The sequence below is a fragment of the Artemia sp. Qi Xiang Cuo genome, chromosome 4, assembly GCF_049724085.1.
Source record: "Artemia sp. Qi Xiang Cuo chromosome 4, ASM4972408v1, whole genome shotgun sequence".
NCBI classification, from domain to species: Eukaryota; Metazoa; Arthropoda; class Branchiopoda; order Anostraca; family Artemiidae; genus Artemia; species Artemia sp. Qi Xiang Cuo.
In genome coordinates this window covers 27,308,314-27,327,561 of record NC_142797.1, presented here as the reverse complement: position 1 = coordinate 27,327,561, position 19,248 = coordinate 27,308,314, and the positions used below count along the sequence as shown (strand labels likewise).

General features: G+C 35.4%; 1 protein-coding gene across 1 annotated transcript; it reads right to left on the bottom strand.

Annotated features, from left to right (window-relative positions):
- Window positions 1–3,631: 3,631 nt before the first annotated feature.
- LOC148952951 (uncharacterized) lies at window positions 3,632–13,983 on the bottom strand. Its single transcript, XM_089087834.1, has 3 exons — window positions 13,950–13,983; window positions 12,397–12,590; window positions 3,632–3,823 (listed from the first exon to the last, which is right to left on the bottom strand). The coding sequence occupies exons 1-3, from the start codon at window positions 13,981–13,983 to the stop codon at window positions 3,632–3,634; spliced, it is 420 nt and encodes a 139-aa protein (XP_088943960.1).
- Window positions 13,984–19,248: the final 5,265 nt, after the last annotated feature.

The following is a 19,248-nucleotide window of genomic DNA, read 5'->3' as shown; positions in this document are numbered from 1 at the left end:
CGCTGAACAAAATGGCTATCTCAAAATTTAGATTGGATGTGTTTGGGGGAATGATGGGCTTGGGGGGGGGGGGGCTAGTTGCCCCCCAATCACTATCGACTATTAAAAAGGGCACTAGCCCTTTGAATTTCCAATCGAATAAGCCTTTTTAAAGTTTCTACGACAACGCCTTCTATGAAAACCTTATATGCCCCCAGGGCATAACTTAAAACCCTTGCCCCGAGGGTTGTAGGGGAGTGTCCTCCTCAAAACATATTTTATATCTGGAAATCAACTACGCTGAACAAAATGGCTATCTCAAAATTTTGATTGGATGTGTTTGGGGGAATGATGGGCGTGGGGGGGGGGGGGCTACTTGCCCTCCAATCACTTTCGACTATTTAAAAGGGCACTAGCCCTTTTAATTTCCAATCGAATGAGCCTTTTTTGAAGTTTCTACGACAGCGCCTTCTATAAAAATCTTATATGCCCCCAGGGCATAACTTAAAACCCTTGCCCGAGGGGTTGTGGGGAGTGTCCTCCTCAAAAGATATTTTCTATCGGGATATCAACTACGCTGAACAAAATGGCTATCTCAAAATTTTGATTGGATGTGTTTGGGGGAATGATGGGTGTGGGGGGGGGGCGGTCGTGGCCCTCTAATCACTTTCGACTATTAAAAAGGGCACTAGCCACTCCAATTTCCAATCGAATGAGCCCTTTTCGAAGTTTCTACGACAACTTCTTCGATACGAAGTGCCCGGGTATGGAGAAGAAAAAGAAGAAGAAAAAAGAAAAATAAATAATACATTGTGCCCACATCATTCTTTACTTAGGCAGCGCTATCGCGCTGCCTATGATTGTTTTTTTTTTTTTTTTTTGCTCTTGTTTTCCTAAAAAGCCTTCTTGTATTTAATACTGGTTTTTAATGACAATTTAAAAAAAAAATGCATTTTAAAGTTTTTTTTTTGCTTCTTTATAGAATATATGTCATTTAGGCTAAGGCTGAACTGCTGCTTTTTTATTGCTTTTAGCTGTTCTTTTGGATATTATTCATTTTTTCTTTTGGGTATTCATTCCAAATTATAAACTCATAAATACCTAATATCAGTCAAATTAAAAACTGCATCTAAAAGGAAAAAATTTATCAAATTGAAAAATACATGATGAACACTTTTTATGAGAACTTTTCAATTACAATGAAACAAAAAACACCTAATGGTTTATTTGGCATAAAGAAGACGTAAATGCCAGCCATGAGCGTTAGTAAAAAATGTAACGCACCTTCGTTTTATGGATGACTAAATAAAAAAATAGGTAGATCGAGGTGGCTCAAGGGAGATGTTAGGACCTATATCCTTAACTACCAGTTACAATCCACGCCAACTGTTAGGAAACTTAGTATCAGTTATTGAGTTTAAGCTTTGGTTTCCAAATGCTCACAAAAATTACCAAATTTAAGAAAGTCTAACAGTAAGTCACCTTAGGTCATAATACCCAGGCTCAAAGCTTCTGCTGTGGTCATTTCCAAATGGAAATCTCCAAAGAGTTTCTTTTTAAAATAGCTTTCAAGCGTAGTTAGGGGTATTTAGCCTTTTTTGCTTTTCTAAAAAGCTGTGAAAAAAGTGTTATGATATTCCAAATGTTATATTTGTGCATATCCTTGGTAATCATTTGTGGGGTGATCGAACTTTTTAAACGACTGTAGATACGTAAGAACGTTGCAACATCTAGTACCCTCAGGCCATAAGACTGTCACAGATTCCTCCTTGAACCTCCCAAATTGAAAGCTTTTATTATGACCTGGCCTTTTAATGTAACTTGGGCACTGGACCAAGGGCGCCATTTTCACTAGAGCGCAACGTTAGGTGGGGATGTCGATATCGCTTTCGTCACACCAATTCGTTTTAGTGTGAATCTGCCTGGTCTTATGAATAAATGTTTTCAAAGTAAACTCGTTTTGTCAATAAAAAAAAAAACGTGATGGATGCATATGTCCCTTTCCATTTGGACGATAAAACTATACATGTGCTGTATCAAGTATAACTCACGAAAATCTTGTTAATTTGTGTCAGCTTTTCAACTTTTTGGCATCCCTGCTTTCAATAAAAAAATTAAGGTACTATCACTTGAATATAATAACTCCCTATGCCCCCTCCCCTCTGGATACCATCTTGATAGGATACCGTCTCTGCTCTAAATAAAAGAAAAATAATTAACTTATTGGCATCCCTGCTTTAAAAAAAAATTGAGATATTATCATTTAAATATGACAGCTCACTACTCCCCCAGCCTCTGGATACCACCTTGATAAGATGCCTTCTCTGCTTTAAATTAAAAAAAAAAAAAAAATTTGGCATCCCTGCTTTCAATAAAAAAATTTAAAGACATTATCATTTAAATGTAATACCCCCCTCCCCCCTCTGGATACCACCTTGATAGGATACCGTCTCAGCTTTACATTAAAAAAATAATTTACTTAATAATTAACTAGGTCACTCTAGGGCACGTTGTGCGGATGAAGGATGACAGATTGCCGAAGATTGTTCTTTTCGGCCGACCGTCTAGGGCTAAACGGAAAGCAGGTCGTCCTCGTCTGGGGTAGAAGGACGTCATAAAGATAGATTTAAAGGAAATGGGAACTTCGTGGGCGGGTGTAAAAAGGGAGGCTTTGACTAGATTGGGATGGAGGAGGAGCGTGCGTAGCTGTGTCGGGCTCAGGCAGCTTGGTGCTGCGGTGAGTTGTTAGTAGTAGTAGAAGTATGCTTGTAAAAGCCAAACATATTTCAGGTTGACTGCGCTTGACGTTGAAAAATATGTTCAATAAAATTAGCCGTAATGGCGTAAAGTTTGACAAGGTTTTAGATGCCATACATAGCACAAGTCGACTGAGCTTGAATTTGATAAATATTTTGGATACAATTAGGCAAAGATGGCGGTAATGTCCCAGCGATATGTGAAAATTGCACTCTAGTTGCAAATTTTGCGTTGTGAATGCAAAATTTTGATGGGAACCGTTGGACATGTAAAACAATTTTGTTGTCATTTTGTTGTAAACAATAAATATCAGAATTTTACTTCCTATGGTAGCATACTGAATTGCCAATTTTTATGGGTACCATGGAAAACCTGTTGTTTAAAAATTTGTGGTTTAAACTGGGCACGCTTTTAAAGGCCATAATTACAAAATGGACTGCCCTGGAAGTTGGAAAATATAAGCTTTCATTCCATACAAAAACTGGCAGTATGTGTGATAAAATATCGCAAATACGGCGGTGATATTTTCGTACACAGCTACGCGCGCTCCTCTTCCATCCCAATCAAAACGTGTGTGTAGCAGTCTACAATGTCAAAATCCCTTCCAAATTTTGCAACAAAATTCAACGCTTTTGGAAAAAAAACTGTTCTACATTTATTTAGACTCATATAGAATTTATGCGCACATGTCGAAAGAACATAAAAACTAAGAAAAAAATTGAAACAAGGAATGAAAAAGAAAATTGAACTACTAGGAGGAGCCAAAATATTGGCCCTGACCATGAGGGCTCATATACTGAGGTGGAACTTGTTGATTCATTTGTTGCTGTGAATATATCTGCTGTTTCTGCTGGATGGGTACTGGAGTCCCTTGCATTTGACGTGGTCCACTTAGTTAACCAGGGTTCATCGATACAGATCTTAACTGGCCAGAACTTATTGGGCCACTCGGGACTTGTCCAGGACTGCGAGTGAGTATTCCTGGATTTGGATTCATGATTGGTGGAGCTTTTCCCATTGTTGGTAGCTGCTGCGACTGATAGTTAAGCTGTTGCTTTGGCAAAGGACTTTGGGTTTGCTGACCAGCCTGAAAAAAGGTAAGTATTATTTTCTACCACTTTTATAGCCACATATCTTTTTAAAATTTAAAGCCAGAAATAACGTTGACATGTCCAGACTTAGCAATTGAACCGTTCTGTGAATCAAGTTTTTCTGTTTTTCATACCTCCAAAGCTAATAGGGAAACGGTTGTTTTCGCGAAGAGCTGGAACGGATTACCAGTTTCATAACAAGTTTTCTCTTGTTTTTTCGGAAAAACAAAAAGGAAAAATCATAGCATCAATGACATGTTACTCATATAGAACAAATGAGAACTATTTCATACAACAAAATGATCAGGCATTAATATCATAGTTGACCGGCCTGTCGCCAGCAATAACAAGCCAAAAATAAAAATATTCTGGAATCGGTGAAACCTGAATTTTAATCGAATCGGGAAAAATGTTGCTTGTTTCATCACTAGCTAAAGTCACGCTTCATATGATGTAACTGGTTATTGATATGTACATCCATTAATCAATGGGTGAAGAGGTGGGGGTAGGAGCAAATATAAAATGTACACAATAGCCAAACCAGTCCCTGGATACTTTCGATGAGACAAATTTTGGGATTCCGCATTGAATCCTTATGTTTATAATTCCGAGATATGTCGCGTACTCATTAACAATTTCAGCTAGAATTTGTGTGTTTTAATGACACTAAATCTCTTTCGCAGCTAGAGCTCGATTTTAGGGTACCCAATATCTCCTCGTTGGACGATAATAATGAGAGGAGGAGCAAAGCAAGAGCCTTATGTGTGAGGGACGAAGGACCGAGCTGCCATCCGAGTAAAGTGAGGCAACCCGATCCAGACAGGATACTGGACTTTTAGAGGGCGCATAACTGGGTTTGTGCTAACTAGAAAATAAGCTGTTGTTCACAAAAATAAAAATAATTTCTTGTTATTATAACTTCAAAGTCTAGGTTGGTGGTACCAGACAAAACGCTTGGGGGATTAAAAATCATTGCATAACCAGTTGGTTGCAATCACAAATATTTATTTCCAATAGGCTTAAAACTCGAACCTTAAAGTCTTTTTAGTAAGGGCTTACATGCCGTAGGTATAAACAAACATTTTAGGAATAAATTTACTGAAGGGTTTCTTTTCCCAAACTAGCAATAAATTTCTGACAAAAATTGTCTGTAAATATACCTAATGATTCGAACAGTTTTAAAGATAACGTTTGATGGATTTTGAGCACAAAATAAAAAAAAAAACTGAAGAAATTAGATTAAACTTTCAAATCATTTCTTTAAGAAATAACTGTGGGCAACCTTTTCATAAGTTTTTAAAATCTCTTTTTTTATCTTTATATTCAACACACCTCAAACCTCGATCTTCCGCATTATCATATTCTTTTAAACAATTCAGTAAATATCTCACCTTTGCCTTCGTTACCTTGTAATCTTACTCGAAATACTTACTCGAGATACTGCTCGTTTTTTCCTTTCTTTTTATGTTAAACTACAAGATTCTGCACTACTTTATTATCTCATTTAACTTTATCTTTATTCTTGATAACTCTTAAGTAATTAAGCAATCCTTGAGTTTGATTACTGAAACACTTTTCGTGAATTAATGGGCAGAAACAATTCTTCTCCAAAAAGTACTTATTTTGCCTTACCTCCTATTAGGGCTAAATTTACCATTTGGCTATTATCCCAGGACTCGTTGAATCACATAAGCTAAGGGAACAATCATTATATAATGACTCAATGTAACTATGGTTGAAAACGCATTTAGATTGCTAAAACTGTTTTTCTTTCGTTCTTCTTTGTACTTAGTACTTCAAGATGGCCTAAAAATACGGGTTTCAACGTTTCATCTGCCTCGGTCTTAGTTCTGAACCAGAAAGAAATGAAATTTAAGTAGTTCATTGACCGTCTTTAAATTATCATGCTAAAATTTCAAATATTAGAGCATTTCTTCTCCTTTTTTGAACAGCATTGTCATCTTTGTCCTTTAACATGATGACCTTCCAAAATCTAGTTTTCAGTAGATTTCAGTTATTCTTCTTTTTCTTTGAATATCCTCGTTTATTTGATTGAAAATGTTTAATAATAATAATATTTTTATGTCAGGACAGCTTTTAGACATATACTTAACTTTAGTAAAGGTAATAAGGATTAAGAAAACCTTTATAAAAATTAAGTAAAGGTAATAAAGACTAAGTAAAATAAGGACTTAGTAAAGGAAATAATGATTAAGGTATAAGATATATCTAAGATTATACACAACCTTAGTAAAGGTTATGACATTCCCAAATAGATGATCACAAAATAATATCCAGATATATAAGAAAATATTTTATTTTCTCGTCATGTATTTTTTGTCGATCTTTAGCTATTTGTTAATTGTGAAACTATGAATTATCTGTTGGGTTTTGCGTTATTTTGTATACATTTCGCAAGTTGCACAAGTAATAGCTCTTTTTTTCATTGATAGACTTAACGCCAATTTTTTTTATGTTTTATTTTAACAAGCTGGTCTGCTCCGAAGGAATTCGGCAAATCAAAATATGGTGAGCGGAAAGTAGATTTCTATAAGGGGAGATGATTGGGGTATGGGAGTCTTTATACTTTATAAACTCTTTAATCTTTCAGTTATAGGAACGGTCCGTAAATAATGTCTATGCTAAGAAAGATAAAGATGACATTTGCTGTCCCAATCTAACTTTGTATTTCATTAGTCATGGCACAAACTTGTCCATAACTTTCACATAGAACGACTGAGAAATAGCTCTGTTTTCCTCCATGATGGCTTTATTAAGTCTCAACATTGGTATAGTCTTCAAACGAACATGTTCTTTGAGAAATCATCAAAGAAAATAAATCTGGGAGATTAAGGTCAAGATAATTAACACCCATGAAAAATTATTCTTGAGGCTAGCCTAAAGCGCGACATTTTGTACCCAACTCCCACGAAATTTTGCCCGGCTCTTAAAAACTTAACAGAAATAATAATAATTTCATTTTTTGCTTGCTCATTAAAGAAAAAAAGAGCGGAGTAATACAAACCCGAAAAAGGAGAAACAAACACTTCAACACCCGAGAATAAAATTAAACATTAATTTCTTCATTCGCACTCGTAGATGAGATGTAGAGGCAAAAACTCGAACAATGTTTAGAACCCCTTTTTTGTAAATTTGTTTAGTAGATGATACAATGACAATTGGGTCTTATTAGTCTGACAATTGGGTCTTATTAGTTTTTTTTTGCAAGACTGTTCGAGACACATGTAGTTTTAAGTAAAGAGTGACGCAGAATATAGTTCAGTAAAGAGTAGTGACACAGAAAGTTTTATGCTTTTACAGTTAGGGAAGGGGCAGTAGCCAATTTCTTGTTTGTAGGGATTTTTGTTCGTTCTAAGCTTGATTTGCATATTCAATTTAAGTTTTACTCGTTTAAGATTTATGTATTCATTTATATGGTACCTTTTGTAGGTTTGTTTGCTATGCCTGTTGTTTTTTCTGTTCACTTTGGGTTTCATTCATTCTTTAATAATACTTTCTGGTCGTGTTGATTTTGAATTATTATAGATTTTTATTTCTGCTGATGCTAAGTTTAATATGGCCTTTACTTTCCTCTGAAAAACTTCTTTTTCGGAACTTTTTTTTTTAGTTAATCATATTAAGTGACCAAGTTTTTTGGATAATACAAAATATGAAGACCTCCTGCACACTTTACATATTATATCCCCCCCCCCCCCAACACACCCTTTTTTACAACATATTTTAGTATTTTAATTGAAGTACACCTTATTTTTTTATTGAAAAAAATAATCGAAAACAGTAAAATTGCCTTTTTTCTTCATATAATATTTCCTTTATATATAATACGATTATCACGTTAGGTTAATATAAAGAAAAGAGAGATTCAGTGCACACTTTTCATAGGCAGGGTAATCGCGCTGCCTAAGTAAAGAACGATGTTGGCAAAATGTATTATTTAATTTTTGTTTTCTTCCATACCAGGGCACTTCGTATCGAAGGAGTTGTCGTAGAAACTTCGAAGAGGGCTCATTCGATTGGAAATTGGAATGGTCAGCGCCCTTTTTAATAGTCGAAAGTGATTGGAAGGCAACGAACACCCCTTCCACGCCCACCATTTCCCCAAACGCATCCTATCAAAATTTTGAGATAGCCACTTTGTTCAACGTTGTTGATTTCCAGATAGAAATTATGTTTTTGATGAAAACACTCCCCCCACAGCCCTTAGGGCAAGGGTTTTAATTTATGCCCCCTGGGCATAAATTAACACTTCCTATCGAAGAAGTTGTCGTAGAAACTTCGAAAAGGGCTCAAAACCCCTATGCCTTCCCAAGGCCAGAACATAATTTGCACTTTACTGAAAAAATATAATGTTTTTACTTTTATAACTTTAATAAATCAAGTATAATCAATATTTTGATTACTAAATATCAGTATATGTATGTTAAACTGACAATGCACATTCATTTGTATTTTTTTCAGTAAAGTGCAAATTATGTTCTGACCTTGGGAAGGCATAGGGGGTTCGAGACCAACTTATGCTAATTTCTGCTCGTTTTGAGTTTGACTCGGTTATTTATTGTAATTTCTGTTCGTTTTGGGTTTCATTTATTTATTGATGCTGATTTGTGGTAGTTTCACGCTTGGTAGATTATTTGATTTTATTTTTGCTCATTTTTGTTTAATGGAGTTTTTTACTTTTCTTTCAAAAACTTATTTTGCGGAAAAAGTTTTTTTGATTAATTTCTGTTCGTTTTATATTGACATAGTCTTTTCAGGAAAAAAGAAAATAATACTTTAAATCTTTTCCTTTTTTTAAGAATTTATAGATTGGCCTGCTATTTGTTTGCTAGAGAAAAATTTTCAGCAATTTTTAACAACATACACCCTTTTAAAATTCTGGACACAAAAAGTAGTGTTTAATTTAGTTTCATACCTCATCTAGTTGACCTGAAATGGAAAACTTGATACCATTTGCAAAAAATCTGTTCACTTTCTTTGATAGCTTGGATACACTTACGCTATTTTAATTTGGTTAAATTTTAAGAGCAGAAGTGGCCCCGAAAGTTTGAACATAATACTCTCGATCGTTCTTGGGATACTGCTGAGATGCCTTATTGGGAATTAGAATTAACTCAGTGCATTTTGTTTTAATATTAAGGCAACATTTAGTTTTCAAAAATAAAGGCAAATGGGAGGGTGGGCGTGGGAGTGGGATTAGTTTCCCTCCAATCACTTTCGACTATTAAAAAGGACATCAGCCCTTTCTATTTTCAATCGAATGAGCCCTTTTCAAAGTTCGAATGAGCCCTTTTTGAGTTTCTACGACAACGCTTTCTATAAACACCTTATATGCCCCCAGGGCATAAATTAAAACCCTTACTCCAATGGCTCTTAGAGTGATTGTCATCATCTATGACCTAATTTCCAGAACTTTCAACTACGTTAAACAAAATGGCTATCTCAAAATTTTGATTGGATGTGTTTCGGGAAATGGTGGGCGTGGAAGGGGTGTTAGTTGCCTTCCAATCACTTTCGACTATTAAAAAGGGTACAAGCCACTCAATTTCCAAATTGAATGAGCCCTTTTCGAAGTTTCAATGACAACTTCATCGATACGAAGTGTCCTGGTCTAAAGGGGAAAAAAATAATAAATAATACATTGTGCCAACATCGTTCTTATATGCCCCCAGGGCACAACTTAAAACCCTTGCCCTGAGGGTTGTGGGGGAGTGACATCCTCAAAAACATATTTTCTATCTGGAAATCAACTACGCTGAACACATCCAATCTCAAAATTTTGATTGGATGTGTTTGGGGGAATGATGGACGTGGGGGGGGGGTAAGTTGCCCTCCAATCACTTTCGAATATTAAAAAGGGCACTGGGCCCAATGAGCCCTTTTCGAAGTTTCTACGACTTCGATACGAAGTGCCCTGGTCTAAAACAAAAAAAAAAGAAAAAATAATAATAATACATTGTGCCAACATCGTTCTTTTTTTAGGCAGCTCTATTGCGCTGCCTATGAAACAAATAACAAATTAGAAATTTATAACGTTAATTAAAATTTTTACTCGTTGTTAGGTTCATTTTCATTATAATGTTACCTTTTGTTGTTATTTAGCATATAAGGATACCCTTTATTAAAAAAAAAATGAGGCCTAAAAATGTATTTCTTATTACAAATTTTCGAACCCCTAATTCTATAGCTGTCAAATCCACACTTTTGGTTTCATTTTGCCATTTGTTGTGGTCTATGACACTTAAAATATATATATATATATATATATATATATATATATATATATATATATATATATATATATATATATATATATATATATATATATATATATATATATATATATATATATATATATATATATATATATATATATATATATATATATATATGTATATATATATATATATATATATATATATATATATATATATATATATATATATATATATATATATATATATATATATATATATATCAAGGAGGCACACTTGTGCCTCTATAAAGAGGCGACCCACCACAATGTTAAGTGATTTCAGGTCCTAGAGGTCGCAGAGAGACGTTGGTAATCGCATTTTGTAGCCCAAGTTCAAACTAAGAAACTTGCAAAATTTCATCCTCCTCCGACTTTATCTTCATGGGGTAAACTGGGCCGGAAGATTCGACCCTCCCACCACAGCCCCCTTTAACGTTGTCCGATTGGGCTGAAATTTAGAGGTTAAGATTTCCTAGGGCCCGAGGGCTTATCCTCGAAATTTCAGCTCAATCCGATCACTTCTTGCCTGTTTTCAAAAAACCAAATACAGCCACTTAAAATTCATGTCTCTTTTTTTTTGTTATCCACGCCTACAGGCCACAGTTGGCAACTGATCCAGGTGAATGAGAACTAATTCGACGCAGAATTTGACTTCTTAGGGCCTTTTGATATTTTCAGACCGAAAAAATTATCCCCCGAATTTACATTTACGAAAAACCTCGTTTTCATATAATAGCCCATGTTAATTTTTCCCACCACAAACCCCCTTTTACGTTGTCTGATGGGGCTGAAATTTAGAGAATAATCTTTTCTTGCGCCTGGGAGCTTATCCTCGAAATTTCAGCTCAATCTGATCACTCCTTCCCTGTTTTCCAAAAACCAAATATCAAGTTCTGTGTGGATTTGCTTGCGTCAAAAATAGATTCCCCGTACTAAAAAAGAATTACAATTGTGTCTCTTTAGTGCAGCGGTTGAGACTCCTGACTGTCAGGCGGAAAACCCGGGTTCGATTCACCGTTAGAGGAAATTTTTTATATACTGAATTTAAATTTTAAAAAAGAAACTCTTTTTTCTTTTTAAATGAGTTTCTTTTTTAAATTATTTGAAAAAAATTACGTTTTCTAAAGAGTTAAAGAGGCTGAGTTACAAGGTCGAACCTTAAAACGTACAGGGATTAGGAGGCACCCTGTACGACGTGATTTGAGTATTCAGGAATTAAAAGCCTTAACACAAGAATGTTTAAGAGCGGGGGTTTGGGGGCGGCAGCCCCCCAACTTTAACTCCTGACACGATCAGCTAACAGTTAGTCAAGCAATAATAAGTAATAAACTGTACAAAAACGTGTAGAAATTATTTGAAAAAACTACGTTTTCTAAAGAGTTAAAGAGGCTGAGTTACAAGGTCGAACCTTAAAACGTACAGGGATTAGGTGGCACAGTTGGGGGCTGCCGCCCCCAAACCCCCGCTTTCGCAGCCTTTAAATAAAAAAAAATTTTAAACTGAAAGTAAGGAGCGACATTAAATCTTAAAACGAACAGAAATTATTCCGTATATGAAAGGGGCTGTGCCCTCCTAAACGCCTCGCTCTTTACGCTAAAGTTTGACTTTCTCACAACTCTTTTTTTAAACAATAAAAACTTTAGCGTAAAGAGCGAGGCGTTGAGGAGGGCACAGCCCCTTTCATATACGGAATAATTTCTGTTCGTTATAAGATTTAATGTCGCTCCTTACTTTCAGTTTAAAAAACTTTTTTTTTATTTAAAGGCTGCGCAAAGCGGGGTTTTGGGGGCGGCAGCCCCCAACTGTGCCTCCTAATCCCTGTACATTTTAAGGTTTGACCTTGTAATTCAGCCTCTTTAACTCTTTAGAAAACGTAGTTTTTTTTCAAATAATATATATATATATATATATATATATATATATATATATATATATATATATATATATATATATATATATATATATATATATATATATATATATATATATATATATATATATATATATATATATATATTTATATATATTATATATATATATATATATATATATATATATATATATATATATATATATACCCTGGCATAATATGGGTTTTACTGGCCTTATATACCTATATAAGATATACCCTGGCATCGTTTCCACAGGACTGTCAATTTGTGTTACGTTTTGTATCCATAATTTGCACAATGAGTAAAAATATATAACGGACAGTAAAACCCAGAGAAAAGAATGTCCATTTTAAACTCAGCCCTTTCTTTAGAAATAGCCGAAAAACTAAAAGAAACGGTTAACCTGTGCTTGTTGAGGGGTTATGAGTTCCTGCGGTGTTTGCTGTGGCTGGATAAGCGAGGCAGTAGCTACACGGCCGGCTCTGCTATGCTTTAAGTTGTCCAGCTCATTTACATGATGGCTTAGGCAATCTAGACGAAATCTAACAAGTGCAAATCCTTTCTGTGATGCATATGATGAACCTTCATGCGGGTGTCCTTTAAAACATAAATTATTTTTTAAATAAAAAATAAATATTTAAAACTTAAATTATTTTAGTGCTACAAGCATAAAATAAGGAAAAATAAAGTAGCGTTTACTCTTTTGTGAGGACTGAATAAATATATTTTACCCCCTTCCCTCACCACTAGATTCATTATTCCCCTACTTCCTTTTCCCAAAAAAACTTTTCCTGAAAGTTTCAACTCGAACCTCGTTGTGCGAAACAAAACGGAGTAGACTTACCGAAACTACGTACAAAATTAGTCACAAATTTAATGAAGCCTGTAGTTAGTCACAATAGAATGAAGAAGACTCGCTTTGTTCCAGGCTTCATGTACCCGTTGGATACCGTCAAACAACAATTTTCAGAGCTGAACATTAATGATTAGCTGAGAGTTAAAGTCATTAGGCAATTATGTAGGTAGATATCCTTATGTATTTCAACAAAAAATCTTCTTGTAGTTAGCTATATATTATTATGTCCAAAATGTGGACTTAGTGATCTCTATCTGACCTGTACTTGGCTATTCTATGGATGCCTGATATGACTTTGGGATTTTTTCTTGATGCTAGACAATCATAGGGCTATGAGAAAACACCAACGTTCACAATCATGTTTGGTGCAGTGTCGATAAAGAAAACAGTTTGTGTCCTTCCTCGATTCTTCCTTTACTATTCAAATAATGTGAATTTTTAAGATCTTCCCCATTTTTACAATCTGCTATAAATTTTGTTTATCTTTCATTAATAAATCTTAATAAGCAAGATAATCGAAATAAAATTTGAAATACTTTTTTTTTCTGCAGAAAACATTCTCTATTACGTTCCGAATTAAGATGTGGGTAAGATAAACCATCGCTTTTGGGACAAACTTTCTTAAATATTATTAAGAAAGTAGTTCTCTAAAATGAAAGTTTTAGGGATTTTCAGGATTTGATATTCAAGCTGATTCCTGAAAGCTTCACTCACCTGGCTCAATTACTTGTCTTTAAATATCATAAAAAACTTGTCGAGAAAGCGATTATTTACCTTATTATGACAAGGAAAGCCTAGAGAAAGAAAAAAAGTTATACCTCTTCTTCATCGATTTTGAATACGCGTTTTATTATATTGATCGATATACTTCCTGGAAGGTTTTGAATTATTAAGGATTACCTTATAGGCTAGTCAAAATGATAATAGCACTTTATGAAGATAGTGAGTGCTTTGTACGCACAGATAACACGGACACCTGTTTCTTCAAGATAACCCTACATTGACAAGCTTCGACCAATTCTACATTGTCAACTCTCCAGTTTTATATTCAGCTGTTCCTGGAAAGTCCCTCTCAAATTCTCATTCTGGAGTCTGCCAACGACATAATTGACACCAGCCTTTTTGCTGCCGCATTTTAGATGTTTAGAAAGCATTACACGAAAAAGCATAACCCACCATAAATACCCGAAAAAGGAAAATACCCAAAACTTATTTTTCAATTTTTTCTTCCTCGCGTAAAATGTTTAATTTTGAAGACAAGATCAGATATTTATTTCAAAAAATTACTATCACAAGCAAGGCCGTATCCAGGATTTTTTTTTTCATGGGGTGTTTTACACAGGGATTTTTTTTAAGGGTGGGTGGGGAGGGTTACATAAAAAACGAAAAAACAGATAAAAAATTTGTTTATATACATTTTTGTTACGCTTTTACGAGTTAGACAAACATTTTGGAGGGGGGAGGGTCAAGGGCGCCTGCAGTAAATTTTCCGGGGGGGGACAGACACCAAAATAGCAGTGGTGGTTGGGTGACAGTTTAGGGGGCTTAGGGCACCAAACTAAAACTTTACCCCGAAGAGGACGAATTTGCAAACGATTTAAAATTCTGAGAAGCCAATTGAACCATAAGTATCAATAACTATATTTTAGGCTTCCCAGTTGCAAAAGAAGTAATGGCAAACGGTGGCAGTACTGGATTCAACCAAGTTGATTAGCTTTATTTGTAATGAAATTAGGCTACGTCTGGTGATCTGTAATTGCAGATCAGCTATAATGCGGGGGGGGGGGTGAGTCATTTTCTAGGCGGGGTTAGGGTAGATTCCTACAAAAGTACATTTTAATTGACAAACTGCTAACTCTTCCTGAGGCTTCAGATTTGCAAACTCAGTTGAAAGAGGTAGGAGGGAAGTAAGAATTAATTAAATCCATACAAACTGAATTTTCATCCATACAAACAATAATACTCCTTTCCGTCCAACCAAAATTCTTTAGTATTAATATTAACAAGGACTTTTCACCAAAATTAATATTCATCGCCAATTTTTAAAGTATATTCAAATTTTATCCAAAATTGAAATTGCAAATTTAAAAGCAAGACGAATCAAGGTACAATTATTGATTTACACATTTTAAAAACAATTAATCAGGGATTTAAGGGACTGGTACCTCAAATTATATCTTGGTTAGGCCTGGGTATGATTTGGAAAACAATCATAAATTAAATAGAAAAGAGCTTTTCAACTGGAAGCAAGAAACAGATTTGAGACCTATTTGAACAGATTATTCTTTATATGTAGGGGGTTGTCTGCTACTTAGCTCCTTACTCTTTACTGTGAAGTTTGGCTTTTTTTTCCAAATTTTTAAGAAAATAAGCAATCGAGAAAAAATATTTTTCAAACCACTAAAAAAATTTTGTTGTTTAATGAACAGTGTTGAGAAGGGGGCAGTTTTCCTTGTATACAAAGAAGTTTATGTTTATGTTTATTTTAAATTTTAAACTTGCTCCTTACTTTAGTTGACAAACCTTTTCTATTTGTTTAATTACATTTCATGAAACTGTTAAGTGTATGAATGCAATACTTTTGGTAGCGCAAAAAAACTATCAATATTTCAATTATCTCTATTTGGATTTTGATGGATAATCAAACAGTTCGTGGTAACGAACTGTAAGTAAGGAGCGACTCCGCTTAATAGCAACAGAAGCTCTAAAAAACGGAATTTTGACACCAATAGATACATCAAAAGAATTGACTTATTGTGCTGATTCCAAATATATAAGTTTCATTAAGCTAAAAGCTACGAGCCTGAGAATATTTATCTGATTTTCGAAAAAGGGGGAAAGACACCCTAGAATAAATAGAATTTTAACGAAAAATACATCAACAGAATCAGCGTATCAGAGAACCCTACTGAAGAGGTTTCAAGCTCATATCTGCAAAAATGTGGAATTTTGTAATTTTTGCCACAAGAAAGGTCCCGGCTACGTGTTTATTTATTTTTGTGTTGTTTTTTTTTTCAGGGGTGATCGAATCGACCCATTGGGCCTAGAACGTCGGCAGAGGGTTCATTGTAGTTCTAGTGCCCTTTTCAAGTAACCAAAAATTTGGAGGGCTACTAGGCCCCCTCCCACGCCACGTTTTCCCCAAAATTGTCCGATCAAACTTTTGAGATATCTTCTTTGTTCAGCATGGTTAAAAAGCCTGATAACTATGTTTTGGACATAAAACGACCCCCTAAAGCCCATGGGGAAATTTTTTTAAGTTATAAAATTTGCCCATCGTTTTATTTGTTATTGGGAATAATGCATATATTTTTCGAGTGGGAGGGGAGAGTAAATTTTCTGCTGGGAGAATTTTCCATGGAGAGAGAAATTTCCAGGGGTGAACTTTTCTGGGGAAATTTTACACTGGTTGAATTTGCCACAATTCCTGTACGAAATTTCTGTATATGTCTTGCTTTCTCTTTTCCGATTTAATTTTACACGTGGAGATGCTAAGGGTAATTGTCTGGGGTAAATTTTTGTCAGAATTGAATTGTCCAGACGGTATTTCTATTGGGAGGGGGGGGGGTCCATAATACTGGAGCATCGTATCCTGGCGTTATTTAAAAAAAACGATGAGAAATTAAACAAACAAAAACGAGTTTTTTCAACCAAAAGTAAGGCAACATTAAAACTTAAAACGAACAGTGATTATAGTAGTAAGGCCATAGGGAATATGACGCCTACATTCACGCCTACATGAATATGTTTGTAGTTTAACCGGTACATTGGCTTACCACGGGTCAGTCACCTATTACTACGAACGGTACATGCCTTACCAGACCGGTTTCTAAGGTAACACCCGCGTTTTGGAACTAGGAGCGAGATTGTGTGATGCAATCTGACTGGTTTCGTTTCACGGGTTCATTAATAGAACGACTAATGTTTTTGAAAAGGGTAATTACTTCTAAGTTCAATAACCAAATTAAACTTCCGATGGTTAAGAAAGCGTAACGGGTAATTAAAGTATGAGGAATGGGATGCTATAATTAGAATGGTTTTAAGTTGAAAATTGTGACGTAAAAATAACTCTATTTGCGAATTTTTTGCGAAAAGGTATTTGCGTAAATGTATTGTGTTGGTTAAGAAAGCGTAACGGGTAATTAAAGCATTAGGAATGGGATTTTATAATTAGAATGGTTTTAAGTTGAAAATTGTGACGTAACAATAACTATTTGCAAATTTTTTGTGAAAAAGTATTTATGAAAAGATATTACGCTGGTTAACAATGTCTCTCGGGAAATGAAAGTATGAGGAATGGGATGCATGCATCAACAATACAAAGAATATGCTCATATACTTAATAGATTTGATGCCTACAAAAGACATTGGTAAACGGTATTCAATAGCTTAATTGAAAAGTAACGATAGAATGACATTGTGACTTGACCTAGCTTTACCTCTCCGATGTGGTCTGTATAATGCACAAGTAACGTTTGAAAAGTATTGTCAATTTAAAATAGGATCTAACGTTCCCTTCGTTCCCCCATTTCTGAGGGGCTGGGGAGGGTAGGAGTGGGGGAGGGGGAGTCAATTTTGGAGGTAACACATTCTAAATGAGAAATCTTAAAAATACCCGAGACAATGAACAACTCCCAATATGGCAAGTATTTAGTTAATATACTTGGAAGAGAAATTAAGTTTTGAGGGGGGTGTAAAAATGGTACTTATTTAATATCCCGGTTGTAACTTTTCGTTCCCCCAATTTTTCAAAGCGGGTGTTTACAACTAAGGGAGAAACTGCCCCGACCAAAGAGTATTTATATTCTTGTCACTTTTCGTTCCCCCAATTTTTCAAAGCGGGTGTTTACAACTAAGGGGGAAACTGGCCCGACCGAAGAGTGTTTATATTCTTGTAACTTTTTATTCCCCCGATTTTTCAAAGTGGGCGTTTACAACTAAGGGGGAAAATGGCCCGACAAAATAGCCGATATATTCTTGTCACGTTACTATACCCCAATTTTTTAAAGAGGGTGTTTACAACTACGGGGAAACTGGCCCGACCAAAGAGTGTATATATTCTTGTCACTTTTCGTTCCCCCAATTTTTCAAAGTGGGTGTTTACAACTAAGGGGGAAACTGCCCAGTCCAAAGAGTATTTATATTCTTGTCACCTTTCGTCCCCCCAATTTTTCAAAAATTGAGTTTACAACTAAAGGGGAAACTGCCCCGACCGAAGAGTATTTATATTCTTGTCAACTTTGGTTCCCCCAAATTTTCAAAGAGGGTGTTTACAACTATGAGTGAATCTGGACCAACTATAGAGTATTTATATTGTTGTCACTTTTCGTTCCCCCAATTTTTCAACGCGGGTGTGTAAAACTAAGGGGAAACAAGCCCGACCAAAGAGTATTTATATTCTTGTCACTTTTTGTTACCCCAATTTTTCAAAGCGGGTTTTACAGCTAAGGGGGACACTGGCCCGACCAAAGAGGGTTTATATTCTTGTCACTTTTCGTTCCCCGAATTTTTCAGAGTGGGTGTTTACAACTTAGGGAGAAACTGGCCCGTCCAAAGATTGTTTATAGTTTTGCCAATGTTTAGGGCCCCACTTTTGCAAAGTGGGTGTTTTCACCTAGAGAAGAAACTGCTATACAAAATGAATCTGTATATGCCTGTAACTTGTCGGCACTCCCTAAATAACGATCGGGACTGGACAAATACGGAAACAAAGGCACGGTCAAAGAGTATTTATATTCATGTCATTATTCGTTCCTCCAAGTTTTCAAAGCAGATGTTTAAAACTAAGGGGGAAACTGGACTGGCCCATGAAATTATATATTCGGTTCAATTGTCAGTCCCTCAATTTTTCAAAGTGAATTTTTCAAACTAAGGGGGAATCCGCTAAGACCATAGTGTATTCTTTGTATTGTAAGTTTTGTGTAGACCAATTTTTCCTCGTTGGAGTTTACAACCAAGGGGGACAATAGCCCGAACAACGAGTGATTTGCTTTTTCTATCTTTTTGGTACCCCATTTTTACAAAGCTGTCGTTTACAACTAGGGGGGAAACTGGCCCGACCGAAGAGTATTTATATTCTTGTCACATTTCTTTACCCCGATTTTTCATTTCGAGCGTTTAAAACTAAGTGGGAACCTGGCCCGACCAAATAGTATTTATATTCTTTTCACTTTTCGTTACCCCAATTTTTCAAAGCGGGTGTTTACAACTAAGAGGAAACTGGCCCGAACAAAGAGTGTTTATATTCTTGTCACTTTTCGTTCCCCGAATTTTTCAAAGTGGGAGTTTACAACTAAGGGGGAAACTGGCCTGTCCAAAGAGTATTTATATTCTTGTCACATTTCGTTCCCAAAATTTTTCAAAGAGGGTGTTTACAACTAAGGGAGACACTGTCCCGAC

Bases quoted from the DNA above. Each gene is read 5' to 3' on its own strand.
- LOC148952951 (XM_089087834.1), bottom strand. From the start codon at position 13,983: ATGCGGCAGCAAAAAGGCTGGTGTCAATTATGTC. The intron at 12,591-13,949 runs GTTGGCAGACTC...TATGTTTTAAAG, and splicing joins AGGCTGGTGTCAATTATGTC to GACACCCGCATGAAGGTTCA. The intron at 3,824-12,396 runs GTTAACCGTTTC...ACCTTTTTTCAG, and splicing joins TAACCCCTCAACAAGCACAG to GCTGGTCAGCAAACCCAAAG.